Source organism: Pararge aegeria, chromosome 13, assembly GCF_905163445.1.
Source record: "Pararge aegeria chromosome 13, ilParAegt1.1, whole genome shotgun sequence".
Taxonomy (NCBI): domain Eukaryota; kingdom Metazoa; phylum Arthropoda; class Insecta; order Lepidoptera; family Nymphalidae; genus Pararge; species Pararge aegeria.
The window spans coordinates 14391588-14418041 of record NC_053192.1 but is presented as its reverse complement, the minus strand read 5'-3'; the positions used below and the strand labels follow the sequence as shown (position 1 = coordinate 14418041).

General features: G+C 36.1%; 2 protein-coding genes across 2 annotated transcripts in view; one reads left to right on the top strand and one right to left on the bottom strand.

Moving 5' to 3' along the window:
• Positions 1-734: 734 nt before the first annotated feature.
• Positions 735-12538, bottom strand: LOC120628955 (probable serine hydrolase). The gene is made up of 2 exons (XM_039897649.1): positions 12087-12538; positions 735-2787 (listed from the first exon to the last, which is right to left on the bottom strand). Exons 1-2 carry the CDS (start codon positions 12121-12123, stop codon positions 1880-1882), a joined length of 945 nt encoding a protein of 314 aa, XP_039753583.1. The 5' UTR covers positions 12124-12538; the 3' UTR covers positions 735-1879.
• Positions 12539-13073: 535 nt separating this feature from the next.
• Positions 13074-26454, top strand: part of LOC120628953 (translocation protein SEC62) — an 18601-nt gene continuing 5220 nt past the window's right edge. Inside the window, exons 1-7 of the mRNA XM_039897647.1 lie at positions 13074-13229; positions 19835-19961; positions 21336-21469; positions 22755-22862; positions 23380-23600; positions 24457-24643; positions 25773-25948. Coding sequence (XP_039753581.1) covers positions 13194-13229; positions 19835-19961; positions 21336-21469; positions 22755-22862; positions 23380-23600; positions 24457-24643; positions 25773-25948 — 989 coding nt within the window. The 5' untranslated portion in view covers positions 13074-13193. The remainder of the gene's footprint in view (positions 13230-19834; positions 19962-21335; positions 21470-22754; positions 22863-23379; positions 23601-24456; positions 24644-25772; positions 25949-26454) is intronic.

Genomic DNA, 26454 nt, shown 5'->3' with positions numbered 1-26454 from the left:
GACCCGACAAGACAATAATTGACATGAAACCTCGACGGGCTCCTTACTTAACAAGACAATATTTGTTCGAATGTTAAAATCCATACATATTTAACTGTACAAAATCTAGCTGCTAAAACCTGTGAAGAAAAACCTCTAAGTTTACCCGTTAACACAAAATTAAATCTAATGTAATTCATATATTAAGGCATATTAATTAATTACTCCTTTCACTATCACCCGTCACCTAACTATCCATTCCTACACGCATATCCCCTTTCACACGATTTATCCATCTCTTTGGTCTCACTCTCCTCCTAGGCTATGCCTATGCATACATATAAGCATAGCAAGCATATAAAAAAACATATTAAAATAAAAAATGCCTTACAGGCAATATAGTAACTTAACTATTAATTTACCATTTAGCACGTTGTATAATCCATTTTTTCTTGCAAGTTTTATACAGTTTCTACAAGATAGGTTACGGTTAAAGTAACACATATTTCACTAAAAAATAAACATGTAAGTCGATTTTAAAACAAATTTTTCTAATTCAGTGTGATTAAAACGTGTACATTGTACAATATTTACAAAAAAAAAAAAGGAAAAAAAACAAATGTGTTAAAATAACGAGTCATTACTGTCTACTTAGCATAACCGACATTAAAATAATTATACGTTATTAAGTGTTTTTCCAATATTTTTTCAGATAAATGTGCGGCTAAATTTAGTTTTAGCACATTATGTTAAATTATTTAACAGCATATTTATCTGTAAGAATATTTTAATTAAACTCCTCCTGCAAAATTTGTGTCTTGTCAGATGAATAAAATCGGTAATGGGTCGTTATATAAAAAACCAATAAGTTAAAAAGAGATAATTTCTATTTCTATATATGTTTGTTTGTATACTTTAATAAAATACTTTACAAAGGAACAGAAAGATAAAAAAAAAATATAAGAAAAATTGACTATTTACAGATAAAACGCTATTGAACCTGCACTATTATAGAACTCTTGTACAGCTTGTAGCACTTCCTAAACCCATGTAAATGTGTGTGCTCTAATAGCGTTTGTTTGTATTGCTAACTATTTATGCTAATTGGGATATTTATCTTTTTTTGTGCACTCTTAGCTACATCACATTAAATATCACATTATTAGAGCCCACGCAGACTACAGACTTTCAATCAGTCCGTTGGCTTAATCGATTGATTTCAAAATCGATTCATGGTGAATACAAAAAAACGCCGACGCTACACATCGCGTATCTACAAGTAAAGTAAACACTTTACTTGTAGATATGAACGCGATGACGATTAGTTATTGAACGGTGCGATTTGTTGGATACTATAAGGTTGTGTTGAGATAGCAGGAATACTTTCGTGAATATGAATTCCACAATCAACGCAAACAAATTTAAATTGTTTCGAATCAGCCAACGTCTCAAAAAACGCGCGACTGTCGCGTTCACGCATACGGTAATTTAAAATGGGAATTCTATAATAAGCACTACGGCATTTAAATTCATTGGAAGCTGATAAGATACCAATCGTTATCACATGCAAAATTATTTAATTTACATCACATGCGCAAGATTGCCTGTTTATTAATTTTATAGAATACCTATGCTTCGGTGAATGTGCTACGGACTTTACAACCTTCTTTAAACGTATCGTAATTTTTGCAGTATCATAACTTTATTTACTTATGTCCTTTTTGGGTTTTTATCACAATAAAGATTTATTATTATTAACCAACCAATAACTTGACAATCAATGGTTCAATCGCTCAGCGCGCGGAACTAATAAACCAAAAAGAAGAAGAAACCAACCAATAAACTAACAGTCGATTAAAAATCTGTGGTTTGCGGAGGCCCTTAAAGCTAATTTACTGAGCTAATATAACTCTAAAAAGTCCTCAATTATATTGACTATGTTTTCCGGTGCGTTCAACTGGACGTGATGGGTTCCTTCGACTTCGAAGTAACTGACAGTTGCTGTCCTTTTTAATTTCTCGACTACATCCAAATAATAGTCCAGCCTCTCCCATTTCTGACCTGGAATGGCCCTTATATTCAAAACCTTGCATGTGACCTTACTGGCGTATTCAAGAGCAGTTTCTATGGACATCATTGCGAAGCCAGCAACTTTGAGTCTAGGGTCTCGCTTGAAGTAGTAGCCCTTCTTCTTCATATGCGCTGGTGTTGGAGCCATGCCCCTCTTCATGAGAACCTTGCAGTTTTCCCTTGAGACGGAGCCTTTATAAGCTTCGCACACGATATCAATCATTTCCTCGTAATCGTAACAAGGTATTTTATCTTCCGATAAGCCCTCGTATTCGAGGTTCTTATCTACCATCGACCCTGTATTTTGGACCATGTGCTGGGGCGCTCTGACCGCGGGACTCGCGATATCAATGCAGATAATTTTATCAACTTCGTCGGGGAATGATGCAGCGTACATGAAACTCAACGCTCCGCCCAAGGAGTGTCCCATAAGTGAAATTTTCTGCCATTTAAAATATTTAGCTATTCGCCTCAAAAGGACAATCCCGTCCCAGAATATGTAATAAACCATACCGGTGGGGTAAGGCGATGAGAGACCATGTCCAGGTAGGTCTATACAAAGGACGGAAGTGTTAGCTGGCAGTAAAGGGATAAGTTTGTCCCAAGTACCGGCGTTGTCCTGCCACCCGTGGATGGCTATCAGTGGCTGCTTGTTCCGGAGGCCCCACCATCGAGCCGATACGTGCCCCCACGGCACTGGTATCTCTATCTCTTCCACTTTAACTCCGGCGGGAAAATCTGAAAAGAAGATAATTTTGGCTCAATTTTATTGTTCAAATCAGTGGAACTTCTTGAACTAAAATTAAGATATTATTTTTTCGTCTTGCCCGACCTTCTCAGCGCAGTGTTGATATCTGAATGACCTGATAAGTGGAAGAAGCTAGAGTAGTTTAAAATTTCTCAATTGTCTTTGGTCTGGTCTAAATTCTGCTGCGGCTAAATACCTACCTAATGACGCAGTCGTATCACCAGATTTAGCGTTTCGGTACGGCGCGTAGAAACCGATAAGAATTAGCGTTCGCTTCCATCTAAAACTGCACCGTCATTTACAATCAGGTGAAGCCACAGTGAACGATTAAGTACATCGACATTTAATAAAAAGCATCCTGTTAAGTTCAAAGCAAAAACTGCTTCAACTTCAAGCTGTCACGTTTTTTTTCAACATTTCAGCATATCGGACTTTGGATCAGGAAGTTTGCATTAGATTTCTGAATGGGTGGTAAACCAACAATATTTGGGTGTTTGGTTTTACCAAATATAAATGCTGGGGTTAGGAATTATCCTCCAATCCTGTGCCTCAGTGAGCATGTCTCGAGAATTGGAGGTCTAAGCACCCTTCTATTAGAGTGCCATTCAAAAGCTGAGAATGACGTTCTCGATGAACATCATGAGATAACGATGAAAGTTAATCTCTATAGCATAATGATTAAGAATAATGAAGCACTCTTGTATAGATTACTGTGATACACTTCTGAGATTCACACTGAGTGTCTAATGCAAGACACGTACACACGTAATACCCAACATTTTTGAAGCCGGGTCCAAATGTGTCATTTGCTTTTTGGCTTTTCTTTGGTGATGGATCTCACAGGGCATTGAAGGGTCAGGTCCTGCAACTTGCCGTCTGTGTCCATCGATTTGAGGCGCACATATTGAGCCTTGTGCGCCTTTATTAACACCGGCAACCACGTCCTTCAGAACGGAACACAGCATTGCAATAATGCTGCTAAGCAGTAGAAATAAGCAAAGCGATAGTACTTCCCCGGACGAGCTGTGTCTCAGAAATAAGTAAATAAATAAATAATAACGTAAGTTTGGAAGTTGGCGGTTTCAGCCCCCGTGCCTCGGAGAGCCCGTAAATGCTTAAAGGCGGTAATAGTCGTTAAAGCCCACCAACCCGCATTGGAGTAGCGTGGTGGGTCTATGCTCTAAAACAGTATTTTCTACGAGATACGAGGCCTGTGCCTTGCAGTGGGGCGTAAATAGGCTGAAGATGATGTCCGCAAATTACCGAAAGACCTTTTGATGATCCGATGAACAAGAGTAAAGTGATTTAAGTAAGTCGCAGTCAATAAATAATTGAAGGAAAGTAATTAATTCGTAAATAAACCATTGGTGCTTGTGTGTTTTTTTTTAAATCTAAATGATACATCAAGTTGGTAAAGTTGAGCTCCTATACAATTAGCAGCGATAGCGCATTGGGTTGGAGCTCACCTTCACCTTGTTCGAATCACAGCACGCACTTCTAACTTTTCTAAGCTATGTGCGTTCTAAGTAATTACAATCGTCGTGAGGAAACCTGCATGTCTAAGAAAGAGTTCGATACAATGTTCTCAAAGGTGTGTGGCTCATTGTGGGAGGAGACCGGCAGGATGATTACGTTGCAATCACTGCTGTCAAACGTCACTTTTCCATACAATAAATAAACAAAAATGACGTTTAACAGCAGTGATTGCAAGATTTACGCCTGTCGCAAGCCCGTCGCGAGATACGTAATCACCCTGCCGTGCTCTGTAGAGGGCCGGAAATAGGTTGATTTGATGAAGTTCCAATACTCTAGTAGCACGCATAGGTATCGCCATATTATTCGTCGCACCTCATTCTAGACCATAACATAAAATTTTGCAGTTGACAGCTGTCAACATGACAGCTGTCTTTTATTTATCGGAAAAAAGTCGGCACTACATTTAACATATGGAGGGTAGAGGTAAGGAGAGTCATCAGTCATTATATGGGAGAAAAGTTGAAAAAGTGTCCAGTGTATGCGCTAAATAACAGTTCAAAAATCCTCCACAATGGCGCTGGTGGATGCACAGGGTATGGTATGAATGTAGCAATCGTAGATGAATTGAAGTATGCAGAGTTAAAAAATTTAATGTCATTATCGACTAAAGTAGTTAATTATTGAGAATTTCAACAACTTACGTTGTACAAAATATTGTGGTAAATATAACCTTACTTCCTTGTATCTCCATACTTCCTTGTTTATTTTTCAAGCCTACTCTAACAATATTTATATATGGCGCTTCTTTTAAGAGTTACCCTGATGCAAATGTGGCGCCATCCTAATTTAATACATTTTGACGACACTTTTTCATATACACAGATGACTCTCCTTACCTCTACCCTCCATAATTTAACACAATATGAATGTCATAACAAAGCGACGACGTGTCTTCATCCGTCAAAATATACCTACGATCATGATACGCGTCGACGATACCGATACGATAAGCGGACCGGTAGTAGATACCGATACGCTTAACGTATCAAGAAAATGGTAATTATCTTGACTTGGCTGGTGATTATTACTTATTTGCCAGCTGAAAATCGTAGAGTTTTTTCAGAAGTTAGTTCAAGTATAAAATGAACTTCTTTACAAAACGATAACAAGTAATTTGATTTTAGTTAGTTCTATAAAAACATGTAGGAACAGGATTATTTAATCTTACTTTTTACTACTATTACAAATGCGAAAGTTTTGACGGATGTTTCTAACTCAATCATAGAGAACGGCAAAACGAATCCGGATGAAATTATGCACAGAAATAGACTATAGTAAAGAGCACATAGGCTACTTGTGTCTTTTCCACAGAGCAAGAGCTCGACGTGGCTTTTTGCATAGTCGTAGTTTAGTCGCGGACAAAGTCGGACAGCTGGTTATTCATAAACTAGCGGTCACCCTGCTATTTCCTTCGCGTATTCTATAGGTCTATATTTCAACATTGAAATATAGACCTATGCCGTCGCAGTTTTTTTTTTAACTTTAAAAGAGGAATATTTTTTTCCGTTTTTGAAATATTTTTTATTGGTATAGCTCGTAGCGTGATTTAATATAGCCTATAGCCTTCCTTGATAATAATACTATCCAACAAAAAAATATTATTCTAGTTCAAACCAGTAATTACTAAGATTAGCGCGTTCAACCAATCAAACTCTTCTCATATTTAGTATAGAATTAATAATGTACTCAATTCTGACCGCGTGAAGCGGTAGCTAGCTGCTCCAGTACGCTCAATGCCATTGCCGTGACCATCGATTGAAGTAGGTGCCTATTGAATTATTTCGACACATACTATGAATAATAAAAAAGCGATAGTCATAGTACTCAATAAAAAATATGCACTGTCATACAAAACGGTATGTATACCCAACGTGCGATGTGTGTACGTATGTACTCAGCGGGCGATAGAATGAGCTTGGAGTATTCTCAATAAGTTCAAAGTTTATATAAAACGTAAGCTTACACGTAAATCATATTATAATGTTAAGTATTACTTAAACGACCAAATAACTTGCTAGCTACGAGTAGCTCTAACTTCATAGCTTAATATAAATTTACTGTGAGATGGTGATTTGTAGTGGGCTCTTCTTCAACTAGGGCGTTTGGAACCCTCGTAGCTTTAGGTTTAAGTTTGCGAACGAAGTTATCAACATCCCCTTACAATAATTTAAACATATATGTATGAACGCTTCATAAGTGCCTGTGGAATATATAGGCCTACATAAATAAATAAATTTTGACTTTGAATTTGAATTTTACTTGATCCAATCATAGATGAGGAGATTCAAGAACCGGTGTTGATCTGTGGACGTCAACGAGTCGCGATGCTGAAGTGGCCATGGGCACATAGCTCCGTAAACCGATGGAAGTTGTGGTCTCAAGGTGCTGGAGCGGCAAGCCCGCATTGGAAAGCGCGGTGGTAGTTACAAATGGAGACAAATTTATATCGGAAATACAACTTAGTCACTTTTAAACTCAAAAAACAACAAAAAGACAAATCAAAGTTGGTTTTAAAACGAGACAGATTTTTGTCGGGCACATTATATACTTACTAGACTTCGTCTGCGTTTGATTTTGTTTTTTGATGTGGCATTAAATTTCGTTATCGATCTAAAAAAATTGAAGTATTCAGTATCGCTAAGCCTTAAATGAGGGATTTGCTGCTGTCCGCTGAGGAGTTCTGTCCTCTATCTCCAACCACAATTTGGGCAAAATTAAACACATATTATAACCTCTATAGTACAAAAATAATTATTTAAATCGGTTATAATTTGTCGGAGTTATTGTGTAAAATCGTCAAACACTCATCCCCTCTCCCAAAGAAACCGAGCTTAATGTCGGGATAAAAAGTATTCTGTATTACTTCTAACACTTCCAAGAATATGTGTAAAAAGTTTCATGAGGATTGGTTAAGTAGTTTTTGCGTGAAAGCGTAACAAACAAACTTACATTGTCATTTATAATATTAAGTAATAAAGTAAGTAAGTAAGTAAAGATTATTGTATCGTTTTAATAGTAGCCTAAGCACACTTGACAGATATCCACGTGCCCACTTGAATTGCTACATTCTAATATGTGTACCTTGATTGGACACAATGTCGTGCGCTATTAAACTCTTTAGGTATGTTCAATCAATTATAGGCGTGTCATGCCCATTGGTTTTTTTTAAAGGACAAAATTTACTACAACGATCTACATAAAAATTGATTATAGTTCTCAATGTTACCTACCCACTGATCTACAAAAATCACGTTCCTTGCAATTGCTCAGCTTCTATGTTTTATTATTGATCCCTCAGATTTTATCTAAGATTGACCCTTAAAAATATGTTCATCGTTTTCTTTCATTTATTTTACGCCATCGGTTGCCTGGAAGAGATCGCTATGCAGAGACAAGCCTACAAGGCCGCCAGTGGCGTGCACAGGGTTCTTGTCCAGGGTATGCATAAAGAAGGAAAATGACATAAAATGGAAAAATCCTTCCCCTTTATGAGTAATACAAAATTTTTAGAGTATGCAGTGCTTTTGTGCATGTTTGAAGTGCACGCCATTGAAGGCCGCCTAATCGTATAAATCGAGTTAACTAGTTATTTAATGAAATTACTAGTTAACTCGATGTAAAATTATAAATATGTATCTTTTCCCTTATTTTTATGTGGTGTACAATTAAAGTGTATTAATTCATTCATTTATTCTGAGCCGGAATCACTGAAAATTTTGGCATCCATTTTACTTTTCCTGAATATATTCCTAGATATATAGCTCTTATTTGTACAGAAGATTGACTTCTACAACGCTGTTACGCTGAAAAGGGTTACTCAAATCTAATAATAAGCTACTCAAGCTAATAACTTAAACTTGCTTATAGCTAGTCTGCGTTGTTCACGTTATACGTGAGTGAAACGGGCATGTAGCTCATCGAGCATACTTTAGTTAGTACATTGACATTTGCCCGTTAGTCCCATAACTATTAAGTTAGCTATATGGAAACACGCCACACCGCGTGTTTCACTAGAAAATGAACTAACTTAGCGAAGTAGAAATTAGATGAGATAAGTCTAGGGTCAAAGCTATGACCTGTAAGGTAATTACTTTGCACGCTATCTTAGAACGTCACACTTTCGAACAACGTACAGTGTTTATGTTATATGTTAATAATCAGGCATTATTCACAATGCCCCCTCAATGTGAATAGGACCTTAAAATCTTCTTCTTTTATGCCTTTTTTAAAGAAGTTACCGACAAAAAGAAAGATGCTTATCTGAGTTATGTGCTAAGGCATGGCAGATACAAGCTACTGCAACTGATAATGATAGGCAAAGTTGCCGGAAAGAGGCGCATCGGTCGCAAAAGGAAGTCTTGGTTGCGAAACATTAGATAGAGAGTGGACTAGGCTCGCGAGTGCCACCCAGCTGTTAAGCCTCGCAAGAGAAAAGGCGATGTAACGAAAACTGACGGCCAACCTTCACTAGTTGGAGAGGCATCTAAAGAAGAAGAAGAAAGAAGTTACGTGACTTTTCTGTTAATCAGTTAACATAAGGGCACCTCCTATGAGTTTTGTATCTCGACGAAATGTGAAGTTAAAGACAGTTTGGGTTGGTTGAACGTATTCGTTCGTACGCCCCCGTGCCTTGCATGGATGCATTGTTGGTCATCTGGCTCGTAGAGGATGAGTTAGGGGCGTCGTAGTCGGCGTAGCATAATCAGCAGGGCTAGCACGGGCAGGAGACTAAAATTATATCCCCCGATTATATCCCCTGACAAGGAATAACGTGTCCACCTGCTAAAGCAAGGGAACATGGAATAGGTTTATTATTACACATTATTATTTGGATATTATTTCCAATGCTCTGTGAGTTGATAAAGAGAAGATAAATTTTGATCCTTTCCGAAAAATTAAGTGGATTGGTTGCTGAAGGACAGACAAACACACTTTCACACATAACATTACTATCCTTACTTATTTTATAAGTGTGTACACACATGTGGAAATAACATCTGCCAAATAAAAATTGTAATCCTTACACTTTTTTTTGGTATTATTTCCACATGTATGCCGATTCTCGGATCGAGGTGATAAAGCTGTGGGAGAAAATATTTTTTTTCCTTTCCTCTGTATGTACGCATTGGCAGGGGACATTTTTCACTCAGGGGAATGGCCAAAATTGGGCGTGACATCCTTTACGATTAAGAGAGGCATTCTGAATAAGGTCGAGCGTTACTTTACGCCTATAGCTTCTAGCCCTGTCATCTTAAACATAAAAACCCGTGAGCGGCCCACTACAGTGCCCAAGTCTCCTCCCACTCTAAGAAGGGGGAACCGTTTAAGACCGTTGTCTACCATGCTGGCCTAGTACAATAAAAAGAAGACACTCTCAGGCATGCCATGTTTCCCCACGATGTTTTCCTAGACAGTTGAAGCAAGAGATATTTAAAAACGTACATAACATGGTGTGTGCTAGGATTCGAACTAGCTAGGAAAAGTGAATTCAAAGTCCTAACAACTGAGCTACCACCGCTTAGCCACCGCTCGAATTCTGTTCTCCATGGAGCACTGCATCTAACTATGGGATAGCTCTGCCAAGTATCAGCTTGATTTTGGTTGTATAGTGTTACACCAGGTGATAAAGGTGGTAGGTACCAACAATTTTATGGTTCACTCTGGTATTTTTATATAAAATAAAGATTAGTTCAGTTTGAAGTGAAGGAAGAGTGCAAGGTTGTTTTAGTTAGAATCTATTATGTATGTACAAAGCTCATATTCAATGTAGGTTTAGTACTACTATTTAATTACCTATGCTATTTATATACGTGAGTTGTAATGACCTGAATAAATTTAAATAAGCCTTGATCAAATAACTAAATCCATTTATATATTAATTAAATCTTACCTGATTTGGGCTAAAGGTTATCTAGTTCAAAGTCCTAGGTTTGTATTGTAGACTACGCCAAGAATACTAAGGCACAAGTTTTGCAAAGAAACGAACATAAAGAAAAGTAACGTTTTGCAAAGTAACGAAAGTACTACCTACTGAAATCATCATCTGTCTGTGCCTTTTCCCATCATCTGGGGTCGGCTCTCCTTGTGTGTAATGATATTTAGCTTCAGGTCATTTTGGACCGTCGTTAACCAGGTGGCGGGGGGGTCTTCCGCGCCCACGCTTTGTCGTGAGTGGAAATTTTTGGTTATTAATTAATCCTGATTATTATTATTATTATGATACTAATTGTTAAATACCACCAATCCCTGTTGAACTGTTGTTGTGGGAAATAGGTTGATATGATGAAGCAGTTATAATTTAACAGAGCAAAGCAAGGTTTAAAATAAAGTGTGAAATTTTATTGGTCAATCCGTCTTTTACAGTGTTATAACTTTAAAATTACTTGGCATAAGTAACTACAAATTGCATATTATTCTGTGGTCCATATTTGAAGGGGGCACTTGAGGGGCATCAAAAAACATTTTATTATTTGTTACATAATTTTATACCTAGGGGTTATAGGGGTACCTTTGAAAAGCTTTAAATAGCATAAGACCATACAAATATATTACATGTAGCAAAACAAAGGCGCAGTGCTGTATATTGGTGGATAAAAATGGGTGGTTCGGGTGACAATTGAAATAGTAGAACACCTGTTTCAGGTCTTCAGAAAATTCTACCTCCAAAGAAATAGGGTCAGGCATTAGTCATGATGACAGTAAAAAAAAATTGATATAATATTGTTTAATAGATACTTCCTAAAATTATAGGGCAGTTTTTCGTAATAAGTCATCATGTCTATTTGTTTGTTAGGACAAGCTAATCTCTGTAACTTTTAGTAATATATGAAGCTGTAGCTGTGTGTGAAGTTTGTTTGTTTACTTGAATGTGATGATTTCAAGAACTACTTGTCCGATTTGATAAATTCTTTTAGGGTTTAGTGCTGTCTTCACTGTTCTTACTTTTTCTCAATATACAGATTAAGTGTGAACTCTTAAAGTTTTTTGAAATATAGTAGGTATTACAATAGCACAACAAAAACTGTAATTTATTCTTAAATTAATATATTGTATTTAAATTTTTTTAAATAATATAATTTCTACACTTATTTGTAGTTGTTTTAATTTTTGTTTTTTTTTTCATTACATGGTTGTTATATTACACCAATAACCCTAATCTGTTTCTATACAACTTCTTACGTAAACATTCAAAATTTAAAATTCGAAATTCGAAATAAAGTAGTATTAATAATTAATATAAGCACTTTTGCGACGTCAAGTCTGTCTGTTTGTAGTGACTCTACCATCGGTTCATGGTCACTTATCGGCACATCTTTGTTGGTAGGGTATGTTTAGTAGGTAAGCTAGCCATGGCATAGAAATTTGGAATTAGTCACAAATGTTTAATTTTTCCTAACCTATAGAGCATTAGTTAGTAAAAGTGGCTATTTGATCTAATGAACTCTTTGAACCTACGTACTTTATAAATTGTGTGCTTAAATTTTTTTTTATATCCTCACATTCTTCCAATACTTTTTGTATAAAAAGACTAAAAAAAAAATTTATTGGCATTATTTTAATATAGTATGTGAGCAAATATTTATAAACCTACAAAAATCTATGTATCAATAACCTACAAAAATCTGTGTACCAAAACTAAATATTAAATCTAAAATGTCTGTGTGCCGAACATTGAAAATATTTTCTTTTCTTATTTTTGGCTAAAACTTACGAAAAGATTGTTTACAGTTTAAGACACAAAAAAAAAAATTACCTTCTTTGTGATGTCCATTCAACTTCGCTTCAGCCATCCTACGGTTTGTTGTTCCTATGCGGTTAAATTACTTGTATGCAGAGTGTTATATAAACTTAACCACTTAACCAAAATTGAACATCAAAGGCACATTTCGAACTTACGAAAAAAGAGAAATTCAGCTAAATGAATAAGATAATTAATTCCGTCACTTCAATATTATCATGAGCCTTTTTCACGCAAAGTGCAAATTATTATCGAAGTTCGAACTATAAGTTGGAATAGAGAACTGTAAATTACGTCAACGGGTAATCTAAACGAAACACGAATTGTTTGAAAATAAATATTATTCTCAATGGTTGCGACTACGCGACACGCACCACAATAAACTTATACCTAATTAATTGCGTTTGCGTTTGCGTTTGCGCTATTCGCGATTGTCTTTTTAATCGTGAAGCAACAGTAAGCTACTACTATAGGTAAGGCCTAAGGTGAATTTCCTTCAATTTACATTTTTCTCGAATTTGACAAGTGACAACTGACGTCTGACACTCGTCTAAGTTTAGAGTCTGACACTAATTGTTGTCACAGAGTATTTTGAATTGATGATATAAACCAGGCCTATAACTATAACCAGTATGTTCTCTGTGCCTATAGTTCTCAACATAAGGCAATGCATCAAACTTAGTGTATGTTTAGTAAATCATACTTACTAAACTTAGTGTATTCTATGTTACACATGTATATGTGACAGTATGGTTTCTTTGCGATCAATAAACTCTGGAATTTTCTAATAAAGAATTATTACTTAATTCCAGAGTTTATCGATTGCAAAGAAACAAACAAATCTATCTACTTTATTCAATTCGATCAATCCTAATTCCTTACTGTATTCGGCCACAGCGGCCGTTTCGGATTCCGGTTGAGGATGTCGAAAGTCGGTCGGTCGGTCGGGAATTGGTGTATTGTGGTAGCGTGTTAATTCTTAAAAGATTAAAAATTTCTAATTTTCAAAGCTAGCAATACAGCAAATGCAATGCGTCATTTAAAAGCCTGAAAGAAACACGAAGAAATAATCGAGATTTCAGTGAACAACAAGAATCGCTACGTTGACAAATTTTTAATAGGATGGCAGACAAAAGGAAGGCTAAAAAACGAAAAGAGGTACGCTAATTACTTGCTTATTTATCATCAACACTAGTTAGAAGAGCCAGTATTCTATTTACATCTCCTTACGGTATTGTTTTGCTTGAAAAATCGTAATATGAATTCCCCTTTTTAGTGAGTTTATTTTTAAAATTTTGTTGATTTCGGTAGATAATTCCATATGTATCGTTTGCCTGAGCTTTCACGGGCTATTTGCGTCTTGTTTGTTTCGCCAGTGACGCAGTATATATACAGTAATGATTAAAGTGAAACATGCAGTTGTAGAAATTGATAAATTTGAATTTGGTAGAATGAATCACTAGAAATAAGAAACGCTTCATGCGCGATAAAATTATTGTTTTACCATCATGAAACGCATACACGTTCCGTCATAATATCCTTATGGAATAATGTAAATTTTATAAATAAACCTTAAAACTTCTGGCGGTTCTTTGTTTGTTCTGTGCCAACTGTGTAATTAATAATTCAGTCTTTTTAAATTTATTTACAGCGAAAGAAGGTTTGAATATTTTTATATAAATTGCACACAGGTTTTTACACATAATTTCATTGGTGTTTTAGCACTTGTGTGTTTACCAATTTTGATATTATGTTGAATTTCTAAACGGTTATCTTAAAAACATTCACTTTACAATTATATCCTCTGTTTGGTGCGGTCAGGTGAACATTAACAACTTTATGTTTTTATAGGCTTGTGCACAAATCACATAAAACGCTTAATCAATGAGATAAAACTTTAACAGTTCAGAAGCATTTAGCCACTTCTAATCATCATCGTCATCATTATCATGTTAACTAATGCATGTCCACTGCCAGTCATGTGTCTTTTGTAGGGAGTCCCCACAATACAACAGTCTGTGGCAATTGAATTGCTATAAACAAGACTGGTCACTACTTTAATAAAAAGTTAAATAAAAAGTGATTAATATTTGGACAAAATTAGTTTATTAAAACCCTGGGTATAGTTTAACCCAAATTTTAAACAAGTTTCAATAAACTAGTTCAATCATACTCTTAGTTTCCCATTGACTTATTCATTAATGCAGAACCTATACACATAAAGCATCAAGAAAAGATGTCAAATAATATATAAACATTCTGCAAGGAAATTTAAGTGTTTCTACACGTATACAGAATATACAGAGTTTAAAGTTATAATGGGAAACAATGAGGTTCAAAATCACATCTCTCTTGGTATTGCAATAATGTTTTCAACCATAGACACATCTGTAGTAAATTTCTATATATGTTGTATAGTTTAAAATTTTTACCCATTTATCTGGTAATGGACCCTTCATACTGACATTTCTTTACAATTGATGGGAACCAAATACTAAAATAATTACAAAGTTCTTTTATTTATTTATTTATAATTAAGTTGTTTTGCTGTGTTGTGACGGCAGATCAGTATAAAGTAGTCACTGCCCAACCACTTCCCGCAGGTGTTGTACGAGGTGACTAAGGGAATATAACAGAGAGCAGCAAATTCTGTACTTCAACTTCCATCTATTGCAATCACCAACCTGTGATAATAGGCACACCTTCCTGTTGGGAGAGGCAATTATAGTCCAGCAGTGGACTGTTATAGGCTATTGATGAAGTAGTTTTGAAAGTTGTAGAAGTTGTAGTAGAAGTTATGATAATGATGTATTCTTGGCATCAGTTTAGTAATCAAACGTTGGTTTAGTAGTTAGAGGTGTATTTATTGCAATTACTGATTAGGTATGAACCTAAACTAACTTTAAATATCAGTAGTAGCATTGGGAGATCGAGATTTAACTTCACTATTTTGGAGCACTAAATTTCTTTTGATGATTTTATGGTCACTTACTTTTTATATAAGTCGCTCACTCTATTTTCCTTCTTCAATATTTACTTTGCTCATATTCACTATTTCCAAATTTTAGCAAATCTTTTATTTTTATTAAAAATTTCTGTAGCTCGATTGATTATATCACATAAACATTGCAGTAAAAATTAAAATCTTGAACCTGGATAATTCTTAATAAAAAATTATTTCAATTTTCCAATGGGAAATTTTCTCATTTGCTCATAATCAGGATTGACCGATTGCACGATTAAATAGAAAACGAAAATCTAAAACATTTCGTTGATTATTGTTTAGGCAGTTTATTTAGGCATTGTTGCCAACTAATGTAAACAAAAAAAAAAAATATCTACATTTTTAAGTTACTCAAATATATTTGCAAAATCATGTGATGTGAAATTAAAATTTTAAATAAAGAAAAAACAAAACCAAATACCTTATTATAACATAAACAAAACTATACTTAACATTATAATAATTTCACATTAACATGGTTAAAGGGTCACCTACTCAGCTGTGTTGCAGTATTTTATTAATCAGCTGAGCAACACTGATTCTCAATAGGGACTCGTATTATGACAATATTGTCAAATTATTAAAAAGAGATTGAACATAATATGTAAAAATACGTAAATAAATATTGTACTGATTGTTGTTTTGTTTTACCTTTTGTTTTGTTCAATTTGTTTTTCTTTTCTGTATGTGCAATAAAGACTTTCTATCTATCTATCAGCGGTCATAGAGAATAGTGGAAACTTAACAGAAGTTGAAGAAGACGGATAAATATATAAACCATAGCAAAGTTATTCCATACACCTACAATAACTCATGCACGCCAATAATAGATATACGCGTATACCATAGAATGTCCTACTTTCACCGATAGCTTTTACACAGTTAGTCACAAACGAGAATTAGTGTCATACGCGCGTGTGCACGTGGCTTTATACACCTCAGCTATATTAAAAATGAGAGATTTTGTAAGTTAATACAATGTTTTGTGACTTAATTAAATATTTATTTGTATTGTACCTATATAGTATGATTAGAATTTTATTTTTGTCGGAAAAATTACAGGTTTTTTCGTGGTCCTTTTGTAAATCTCTTTAATTATAGAAATCTTTTTTTATTGAAATTATTATGGGAAATATTAACAATATAACTATTTTCTATAGAATAAATTGAGTTTTCTTACACGTTTCTTAACTACAGTGGTAGAATAATAAACATCCCCAAAATTACTTCGTAATTTTTTTGAAATCGAATCGAATTTGTTAAATAAGGTCCTATAACAAAACCAGAAGAAGTTATATTTAAGATTTTTCTATAGGTAGGTTTTTTTCAAGACTTCTATTCTACTACGCAATTAACAAGAAAAAACTTATTATACATAAAAGATAGTTTCGGTAGGAAACAACAGTAGGTAAAATGTGCGACCGCACAACCAGACAACCATCAACGTTACCGAGATTCGTAAACTCGTACTGATGGCAAGGTTAATTTACTAAATGACTTATTTACCACATGTTTCGTAATATAAGATTGCTAACAATTTTTGTCGCTCTATTTATTATATAAATTTAATAAAAAATTAAAATCTTTAACCTGGATAATTCTTAATCAAACTTTATTCCAGTTTTCAATTTGAGGTACAATATATGTGGTGATGGTACAGTAGTAGGTACTCTTAATAGTAGTTTTGCTCGCTCGCAATCGAGGAGTCGTTTTTGAGTTATAAACTTTGTGTATTCAAAGTAAAATGTACCCAATGCCACTCGTTTTAAAGTCGAAAATCCTGTACTTCGCTTAAGGATTTACAAACGTCCTGTCAAAAGACTGTGCTTAAGAATTGCAGTCAAATTCAATCTTTAACACAAAATAATCACAGCTTTAACATAATATTTAGAATAAGATCCATTTTATTACGATGTTCAAGTATTTCGATACTCGAAACAGACGCATCGATCGTGAGCGAGCAAAACTTATACTAAAGCTGCAGCACTAGCGAAGTCACGGTCAAGGGCAAACGTAATAAAACTTTTGTTTTAATTATTTTTCCATCCATACAAGGTAGGGCCGATATCTGCTGTGGCTTGAGATTTGAGATAGAAATCTCTAAACTGGATATTACATAACAGTTTAGTTCAAGTGGGTAATGTATTTCATTTAGCGTGCAAGTGCAATGCCAGGGTCGTGTGACGTAACCAAGATGTTAATATTTTAGCTCTTTATGTAACCTTAGTACCTCGCGACTGCTTTTGTCTAGTGGTTAATATTTTTAACTACGGATCACGTTGATCTGGGTTCGAATCGCGGGACGGCCAAAAATGGGGTGAGAAGTGGATTGTTCTCATAAAGAACCTTACAGTCCACCCCCGTGACTTGTAGCAGCGGGGCCTCTTAAACCTATTTTTCTATGAGAGAGGCGGCTTCTACCAAGTAGTGGCACGATAAAAGGTTGAGCGTTAGTTTGTCTTAGTTTACGAGTTCATTATTACCAAATAAGTAGCCAGTTTCGGAACAGTGCAGTTGTAGAGTTTTTCAGACAAACCTTTGAAGAAAACTTCCCACCGTTAAACACGAATTAGTTGAACTACAAAAACTGCAGAAACGTATGACATTAACATATTTACAGCACACAGGGCCTAAACCTAACATAATTAATTAATTAATAGTCAAAAAATAATCACAATTTTATTCTAAAATAACCTTAATTGCACAATCGCACAGGTTTTTTATTTATCATCATCATTTATGTTTTTTTTCAGTAATAAACCCCTTTATTACTGAACAAAAACTTAATTGTTAAAAAAACATAAATATTCAAACTATTATTTAAAACAAAATCTTCGTTATAACAAATTTTTTAACATACTATTTATATTTAGCAGTTTCGCAGTTCAGTACGCCCTTGAAGACTCCATTTCTTTCCATGCATCTCTATCACACGCCAGTCTTTGCCATGTTGCTCCCATCATTTTGACAAAATCATCGCTCCACCTAATTCTTTGCGGTCCTCTAGATCGCTTCCCTTCCCTCGGATACCATTCTGTAACCTTTTTCTGTAATTCTTTTTGCCCACCTGTCTTCAGTGGCGTGCATAGAAGGCATGCACAGGGTATGCAGATGATATAATATGCCGAAAACGTCTAGTAAGAGTTATAAAAAACTTGAGGGATAGGCTTTGTAAGAGTTATAAAAAGCCTACCTACAAGTATCTACTTATAACTTGTACTGGAGATTTTCTTCATTTTGTATCATCTGTATATCCTGTGCATACCCTCTATGCACGCCATTGCCTGTTTTGCTTTTGCCTGCGCACATGTCACAACCCATTACCGGCCCACAACAGGGCACGGGCCCTCACAGAATGAGAAGGATTTAGGCTGTAGTTTACCACGCTGGCCAAGTGCGGATTGGTAGATTTCACACGCCGTTGAGAACATTATGGAGAACTCTCAGGCATGCAGGTTTCCTCACGATGTTTTCCTTCACCGTTAACGCAAGTGATATTTAAATTGCTTAAATTAAAAACGCACATAACTCCGAAAAGTCAGTGGTGCCGGGGCTCGAATTTGGTCTATACGAAAGGAAAGCCGAAGCCGAACCCTATCTAGGGTCCCAACTAGGCTATCACCGGTTTTTTATTTATTACTTATTTATTACTTTTACCGTCTAGTCTTTTGGATATTATTATTCAGACATCGAATTTCAGTTACGTCGGGAGCGCATGAGTAAGAAGTGGTCAAGAATTTGAGCATCAACACAACGTCAATAAATTCCATTTTATTTTTTTACTATTATTGCGAGCATGTAAACCTCGTAAGAATAGGTACAGTTAACAACTGATCTGGCGCAATCAATTTACTTGCGCTGTCAACTGGGTCGCTGCTCCCTTTGAATCCTTAATCATAAGCTCACAGTACATTCAGTCTCAGTTGAGCGGACAGAAGTAAGGCAATTGTGGATACGTAGATATACTTTTTAGGGATCGGATAGTTCTAATAACAGGTTTAGCACCTGTTATTCCGGAAATTCAAATCTCTTAACTTAACTTAATTCACAGATCAATATTTTCTATATCATCTTCTACATGGAACATTGTGAAAATACAAATTCAAAATTCAGAAATTCTTTTTTCATTTAGGCCTATCACAGGCACTTATGAATCGTTCATATATACATGTTAACATAATTGTAATGTGGTGATAACTAACTCGTTAACTTGAAACTAAAGCTAGGAGAGTTTTCAACGCGCTCTGTAGGGCTAGCATGCGCATCACGAGATAGTTATCTCTACCCGTTGCTCATATTTTTCTATAGAAATTGACGAGATAGCGGATACACATAGCTTTCTCGTGGCGCGTATCCTAGCCTTACTGGTCTTAGATCGGCCCAATACAAACTTCTTACTTCTTTAAATTGAACTACTTATGTTAAAATTATTCTGTTGGACAAAAATGTCCAGGTTTGTGTACAACATTATTGGCAATACTTAGGTAGGTAGGAATGTCTCCAAGAGACAAGCTTATTGCGATAGCCGATCTGTGCCCCTAGTGTAACTAATAAAGTTAAAAAAAACTAAACACCTTAATGCTCTATTGTATTTGTATCGCAGAGAATTTTCTCTATGGTCCATTCATTCATTCATTCATTCACTTGTATAGTAGTAAATCTTTCCAAATTCAAATCAAATTGTAACGATTTAGTCCTCTATAGTTTTTATACTCTACGGGATAAAGCCTTACGGGTATTGATTGTTGTCTCTTTGCAGGAATTCGGAGAACCTCCCGAATCCGAGAAGCCGACGAGTGAAGAGTATGCGGTCGCGAAATGGCTGAAAGCCAACGTACCAACCAAGAAGACGAAATTTCTTAACCACCACGTAGAATATTTCACAGGTATTTTGAACACACAACAACATTAGCCTCTAAAGGGAATAAAAGTGGTCAACAGTATATGCGGGGACGAATTTTACGTTATTGCACCTGCAAAGGTTCCTTTGTGACCTTTTACAAGTACAAAATCTGTTTGTAGCGACTACCACCGGTTCCGAACGCAGATTTTGAGAATCAGACAAAAACTCAACATTTTACTATTATTATTCGTCAGCGTTGCAGGCCCAGATTTGCAAGATATACCACGCATATTAAATTACTCTTGTTTAGAGCTTACTGCCGCTCATTGTACACATGCAGTCTGTGGACGTATTATACGCAGCGAGCCTACAGTACCCTTCGCGCCCAGTACAACAAGCTGAGGGCGGTGTTGAAGAAGCGTCGGCTTTTTTTGCGGATGCTCGTGTGAATGATTTTTACCCGCAAACGTGCGGTGGCTATGATGAGCAGGCTAGTGAGCAGCACTAACGCCCTACTCAGTACATTAGCATGTAAACTGGAAAGCTCTCTCTGGAGGCGCTGGGTCAGGGTTCACACGAGTGTCAGTGGGCGTCATGTGGTTATGAGATGATGATGGCCACATGTTAGTCATGATGATACAAGAAACCGACGGCTTAACGACCTCCCTGAAGGTCTGGGTAGTCCTAACTCTGATCTGGTTTCCTAACTGGGCTGGTGCTGAGAATTTCTTGTCAGAAAACCCCAAAGTCTAAGTTTTTGGTTCCGAATCAAATCTGCCCTTAAAATTGTTAAATAGAAATGTTACTTATTTTTTTAAGAATAATGATCTACAGCAGATTTTATTTACAATCCAACAATACAAACTGTATAGTAAATCTATAAATAATGACCTAATTTTTAGGTTATCACCAAGCACTTAATACATTGTTTGTAAACGTTACAAAATGTTTTATATTCTTGATTCGCGACCAGTTTCAGTGCTTAAGCGTGTCTGATAAGATTTTACATGCGTACGCGCCGTCTTGTGTTATTGAAAAATAATAATAGCATTTAAAATAAATACAAGAGACTTAAACTACTAGATGTGCCGTGCGATTTCGCCCGCGTAAATTACGAGACGCAGCCTACTTCGTAATAAAAAAACATGCAGAGCATTCTTTAACTGCCGATAGAAGTGAAAAGTAAATCTGTGTACATATCGCGCCTTTACCGCCGAATACGCGTAACCGACGAATCAAATTTTTTCCATATACAGGTTTATTAAAGCTTCTTTGTTTGTTACGCTCATTTGGCGGTAAAGGCTCTATATATACCTAAACACAATATACATGTAGCTTATGACAAGCGTCAACTCGCGCAAAAGAGGTTTTTACTTCAAAAAACATTGCGTTCATATTATTTTTACATTATTTATAGGTACAAAAGCGGTGGACGCTCTCCTCACATCGAAATGGGCGACGGGAAAGAACCCAATATTTACGACGCGGCATGACGTCACTGACTACCTGCATAAAATGCTGTTGCACAAACTATTCCATAGGGCTAAGAAGGTACGTTGTCGTTTTAACTCTTACGTATGGTTTGACCTTGACGTCACAACGACGACTTGATATCAACGAGGAGCAATTATTCTACAGTCAAATAAAGCCGCTATGGAGAAATATAATATACAACGTGTAAATGAAAACCAAAACACACACTTCACAGGCTTTAGAGGTACATTTTGTGCTCTGAGACTTATCTGTGAAACCGAAAACCTAATAGATTTTGAGTAAACCACTGCCATAGTTTTGACTAAAATAAATCAGATACAGCTCGAATGTCACATGCAGAATTAAAATCTACTGACTCTTGTCACTTTATTAGGTATGCGTCGGAACTATGCGCGTGTTGGTCTTTTATCTTCAATAGGGTTGTCAAAAGTAAATACTTGATTTTGAATCCGTTTGTTTGGAAAAAATAAATATGCTTCTTTGGATTTAAGATTCCTTATGAAATATATTTATACATCCTTCAACATTATTTCGTAATTCCGTTACACGTTGTATACGTGTAAAGTCATTCCATGCCTGTTACAGGCTTCATCTCATAGGATATAGGGTTTTAGAACATAGACCCACCACGCTGCTCCAATAAGCTTGCTGGGCTTTAACGGCTATTATCACAAGTTACCCACATAATAATCCACCACGGGTCCACCAACCCGCACTGGGCCAGCGTGGTGGACGGCCTTAACCCCTTCTCATTGTGGCAGGACAACCGTGCCTTGTGGGCCGGTAATGGGTTGATATGATGATGATGATGATCATCACAGGTTAGTGATAATCACCGGGACCAATAGGTTGAAGTGATCTTCGAAGCACGGGAGTTGCAACCCCCCATAATCTCCTACTTCTGGGCTGATACTAAGAAGAATCCTTCAACAGAAAAACCCAATACATTACAAATTTTATTAGAGTATAATTGTAATCCATTACCGGCCAATGCACGGCACGGGTTCCCGCAACAGTGAGAAAGGTTTAGGCCATAGTCCAACACGCTGACCCAGTGCGCATTTGTGGACTCCAAACGCCTTTGAGAACATTATTGAGGAATCTCTGGCATGCAGACGATGTTAGCCTTCACCGTTTAATATAAAACACGCGTAACACCGAAAACTTGGAGGTTTGTGCCAGTCTCTCCCGATCCCGTTTCTCCCGAAAAGGAAGCCGAAGTACTAACCACTATGCTATAGTGGGCAAATTATGGGAACATATAAACTCTGATATGCAGTTATATGTATACTATTTCAGGGACAGTGAAAACACATTACTTTATTTTTTGATCTGCTCCCAGGTTCCAGTAACCGAACAGGAGTTAAAGGGGAAGTCAAAGAAGAAGGATGCGGAGAAATCAGGCAAGAGTGGAGACGACGAGGGGAAAACTAGCGCTTGTGAAAGCAAGGTATATATTGTTCTTGTAATATTCATAGCTTTATCATTCTAATCAATAAAAAATAAAAACGTCGTTTTCGAGTGTCGAATCCACTGGTTTGTCAATAAGAGGTTTCTACCCTTCACGAATTTTAACAAATACGTTCCATTTTTGAATCAATGTGTCTTGAGGGTAGTTCCATATAAATTATCCGAAGTTTTATGACCCTCTCCTTTATAAAAGAGGTCAGTGCCGATGAGATCTGTAATCTGTACCCTCAGTAAGAGATTACTATGCTCGAAATAGAAAAATCGTTTTTGATCTATTATATTTCTATTCTATTATATTCTGTAGTAACTTGTTGGGACGCAATAAAAGGTTTTTATGCTTCACGAATTTTAAGGAAAACGTTCCATTTTTGAATCAATATGTCTTGAGGGTAGTTCCATATAAACTTTTCTAAGTTTTATAGAACCTTTAAGAGCTATCTCTCATCGAGGCCGTTAATGGGTATGGATGATGATGAATTTATTTATATGGTTTTCAGGACACAAAAGATGGCAAAGATAAAGAAAAGGAGAAGGAGAAAGAGAAGAAGAAACGCAAGATCCGACTAGAGATGCACATGGAACAACTTTTCTTGGACAGTCTTGATGCATATGTGTGGATCTATGACCCAATGCCTTGGTACTATTGGCTGTGCGGTGCGTTGGTGGTATTTGGCACTATTGGCGTGTGTATGTTCCCACTTTGGCCGGCTACTGTGAGGTATGTGTTAACATTTGCCATATGAACTGTTTCACAAACATTTGTGACTAATATAAGTTATACTTGCCGGCACGGTAATTTTTTTCTGCTTTCCTTGCCGAGGGAAGGTATAAAGAATAGAAAAGCATTTGGCACTATAACTCAGTGTAGTTAACACCACTTTTTTTTAAATAAAAATCTAGTTTTCAAGAGATAATTATGCATGTTTATCTTCAATGTGATTGAATAAGTTATGGTAAGCTGTGGGCGGGGCATTTTCACTTTCAACAAAAGCTAGTTGAGGGTTCCAAACGGGTTCTGGTCTAAGAAGAAGCCCACAACAAACTTAGCCGGGTGTTTTTTTTTTCATCACCATCTCACATTGTCATTTAAAATTATTAGTAGAGCAAGCTGGTTAGAGCAATTATTCACATCCAAGCTTTTTTTACCGATTACGTAGTCCTTTACACTATAATAGGAATTTTCAAAAACTTTATAGGCCTAGTTGCCTAAAGCAAAAAAATTCATTAAAATAAAAAAGCTTATGATATTTTAATAAACGGCGATAGCCCAGTGGGTAGGACTGCGACTTCACTTTCGAGGGGGCGAGTTCAATTCCCGTCACGAACCTCTAAGTTATGTGCGTTTTAGCAATTAAAATATCACTTGTTTCAACGGTGAAGGAAAACGTCCTGATGTTTTGTTAATGTTTTCAAAAGTGTGTGAAGTCCACCAATCCGCACTGGGCCAGCGTGGTGGCGTTAACCCCTTCTGATTGTGGGAGGAGACTCGTGCCCTGTAGTGGGCCGGTAATGGGTTGATATGATGATGATAATATTATTTTTCAGTCCAATAGAACTATTTAACCTTGTTACAGAAAAGGCGTTTATTATCTAAGTGTGGCTGCGGCGGCATTCCTCGTGTTGATCATAGTGTTGGCGGTGCTTAGAGTGGTGGTGTTTTGCATTGTCTGGGTTCTTACTCTGTCCAGACATCACCTGTGGCTGTTCCCCAATCTGACAGAGGATGTCGGGTTCTTTGCGTCCTTCTTGCCCTTGTATAAGGTACGTTGTTACACGACTAATGCATGTTTGTGATCTAACTCGCAAAAAGTGAAACGAGCGAGTCAACTTTGTTTCTTATTGTTTATTGTTATTAGGTACAAAAAATATGTAATAACTAAAAGTAGATCTAAATATGTAATCACAAGTTTTATTCTAAGCTACAACCCAAAGTATGTGTACACAACTTGGAATTAAATTAAACAAAAAGTAAGGATAAAATTAAAGTTGAAACAAAAAAGAAACACTTAAAAAATAATATATATATTATTTCCCTAAAGATTAAGAATAGTGCTTAATAATTTGTTTTTTTTTTTTTAAATATTATCCTTTTGTTAAAAATGACAATATTATGATTACTTGATACTAAATCATTATAAAGGCGGCACATGCGAACGATGGGATTGTAAAAGGAAGTATTGTTCTTGTAGACACTTAGGACAAAGGGTTTAAAATATTTTAATATTTATTTAGTTTTTTAGTATAGCTAGAATAAATTGTTTCCGCGTCACCATCATTCGAAATGCTTAAGTGAGGTTTGCGCTAGAACATTTGTGCAACATGCAACGTGTAAATGAAAACCGAAATACTACTTCTAAGGCTTTAGAAGTACATTATGTACTGTCTCTGAGAGTTATCTGTGCAACCAAAAACCTAATAGTTTTTGAGTAAACAACTGGCGCTTTTTTACTGAAATATAACCAGATTCAGCCAAAACATCACATGCAAAATTCTTCGACTCCTGTCACTTTATAAGTTACGCGTCGCATAGGTAGTAGGTACTATGCATGTGTTGGTCTTTCATCTTTAAAAGGATTATCTTAAGTAAATGTTTTAAATTCGTTTGTATGGAACAGATTCGTTTATTTTTACAGATTATTTCTTATGAAATATACTTATTCACCTTTAAACATTATTTCGTAATTCTGTTACTCATTCTATACAGTAATACATCGTAGTTTGTACTACATAGTTTTCAATTTCTGGCGGCCGTCAACATGTTTTTTTTTTGTATCGGTGAAGCCTTATTGTTTTGGGAGTCGATCCTGGGACTTCCGTATATCACTTGTTGTACAACCACTGCGCCATGGAGGTCGTCAAGCTTTCTCAATTTTTTTCCGTTAATTTCTAGTACGAATACCGCGGCCCGGGCTCTGAAAGCGACAAAGCTTCGAAAAGTAAGAAGAAACGCAAGAAAGAAAAACATTCTGATGACGAGGATGAAAAGACACCTCTTGTGCAAACGGAGCCGGCGCAAGACACTACTGTGGAAACGAAAGTTCCGCAGGACGATACCGTCGATACTAAGTAAGTTATAAACATGGCCAGTCTTTTTTTTTAATAGTTAACGGACCAAAGATACGACGATACGACGCGTCGTTTAAGAGTATTAGACTGTGTATCGTCGAAGTAAAATGGATCTAACGACACTCGTTTTAGGGTCGCGAATTCTGCACTTCTGATTTTTTTATTACCAACATTCTGTCAAAATTTATCACATAAGAAATGCAGACAATCATCGTCAGGAAACCTACATGCCTGAGAGTTCCCCATAATGTTCTCATTTATTTTTTATTTATTTATATATATGTATGTATCAAAACAAGGTTTTACTAAGACCCACAAATATTTGAATAGATTTAGGTAAAAAGTCCTAATTTGGCCATGGTGTGGGTGAGTATCTGACTCCTAACTAGTTATAACTGTATTTAGGATAGGATATATCAGTGTGGTGGACTACAGCTTTAACCCGTACTCACTGTGGGAGGAGACCCTATGATGATGGTGTGATTATTGTTAATTTTAAGTATTTG

What these genes read in the sequence shown, in the direction of transcription:
- LOC120628955 (XM_039897649.1), bottom strand. Translation starts at nt 12,123, where the DNA reads ATGGCTGAAGCGAAGTTGAATGGACATCACAAAGAAG. An exon ending in GAATGGACATCACAAAGAAG is followed by an intron (nt 2,788 to 12,086) that starts GTAATTTTTTTT and finishes TCTTCTTTTCAG; the next exon opens with ATTTTCCCGCCGGAGTTAAA.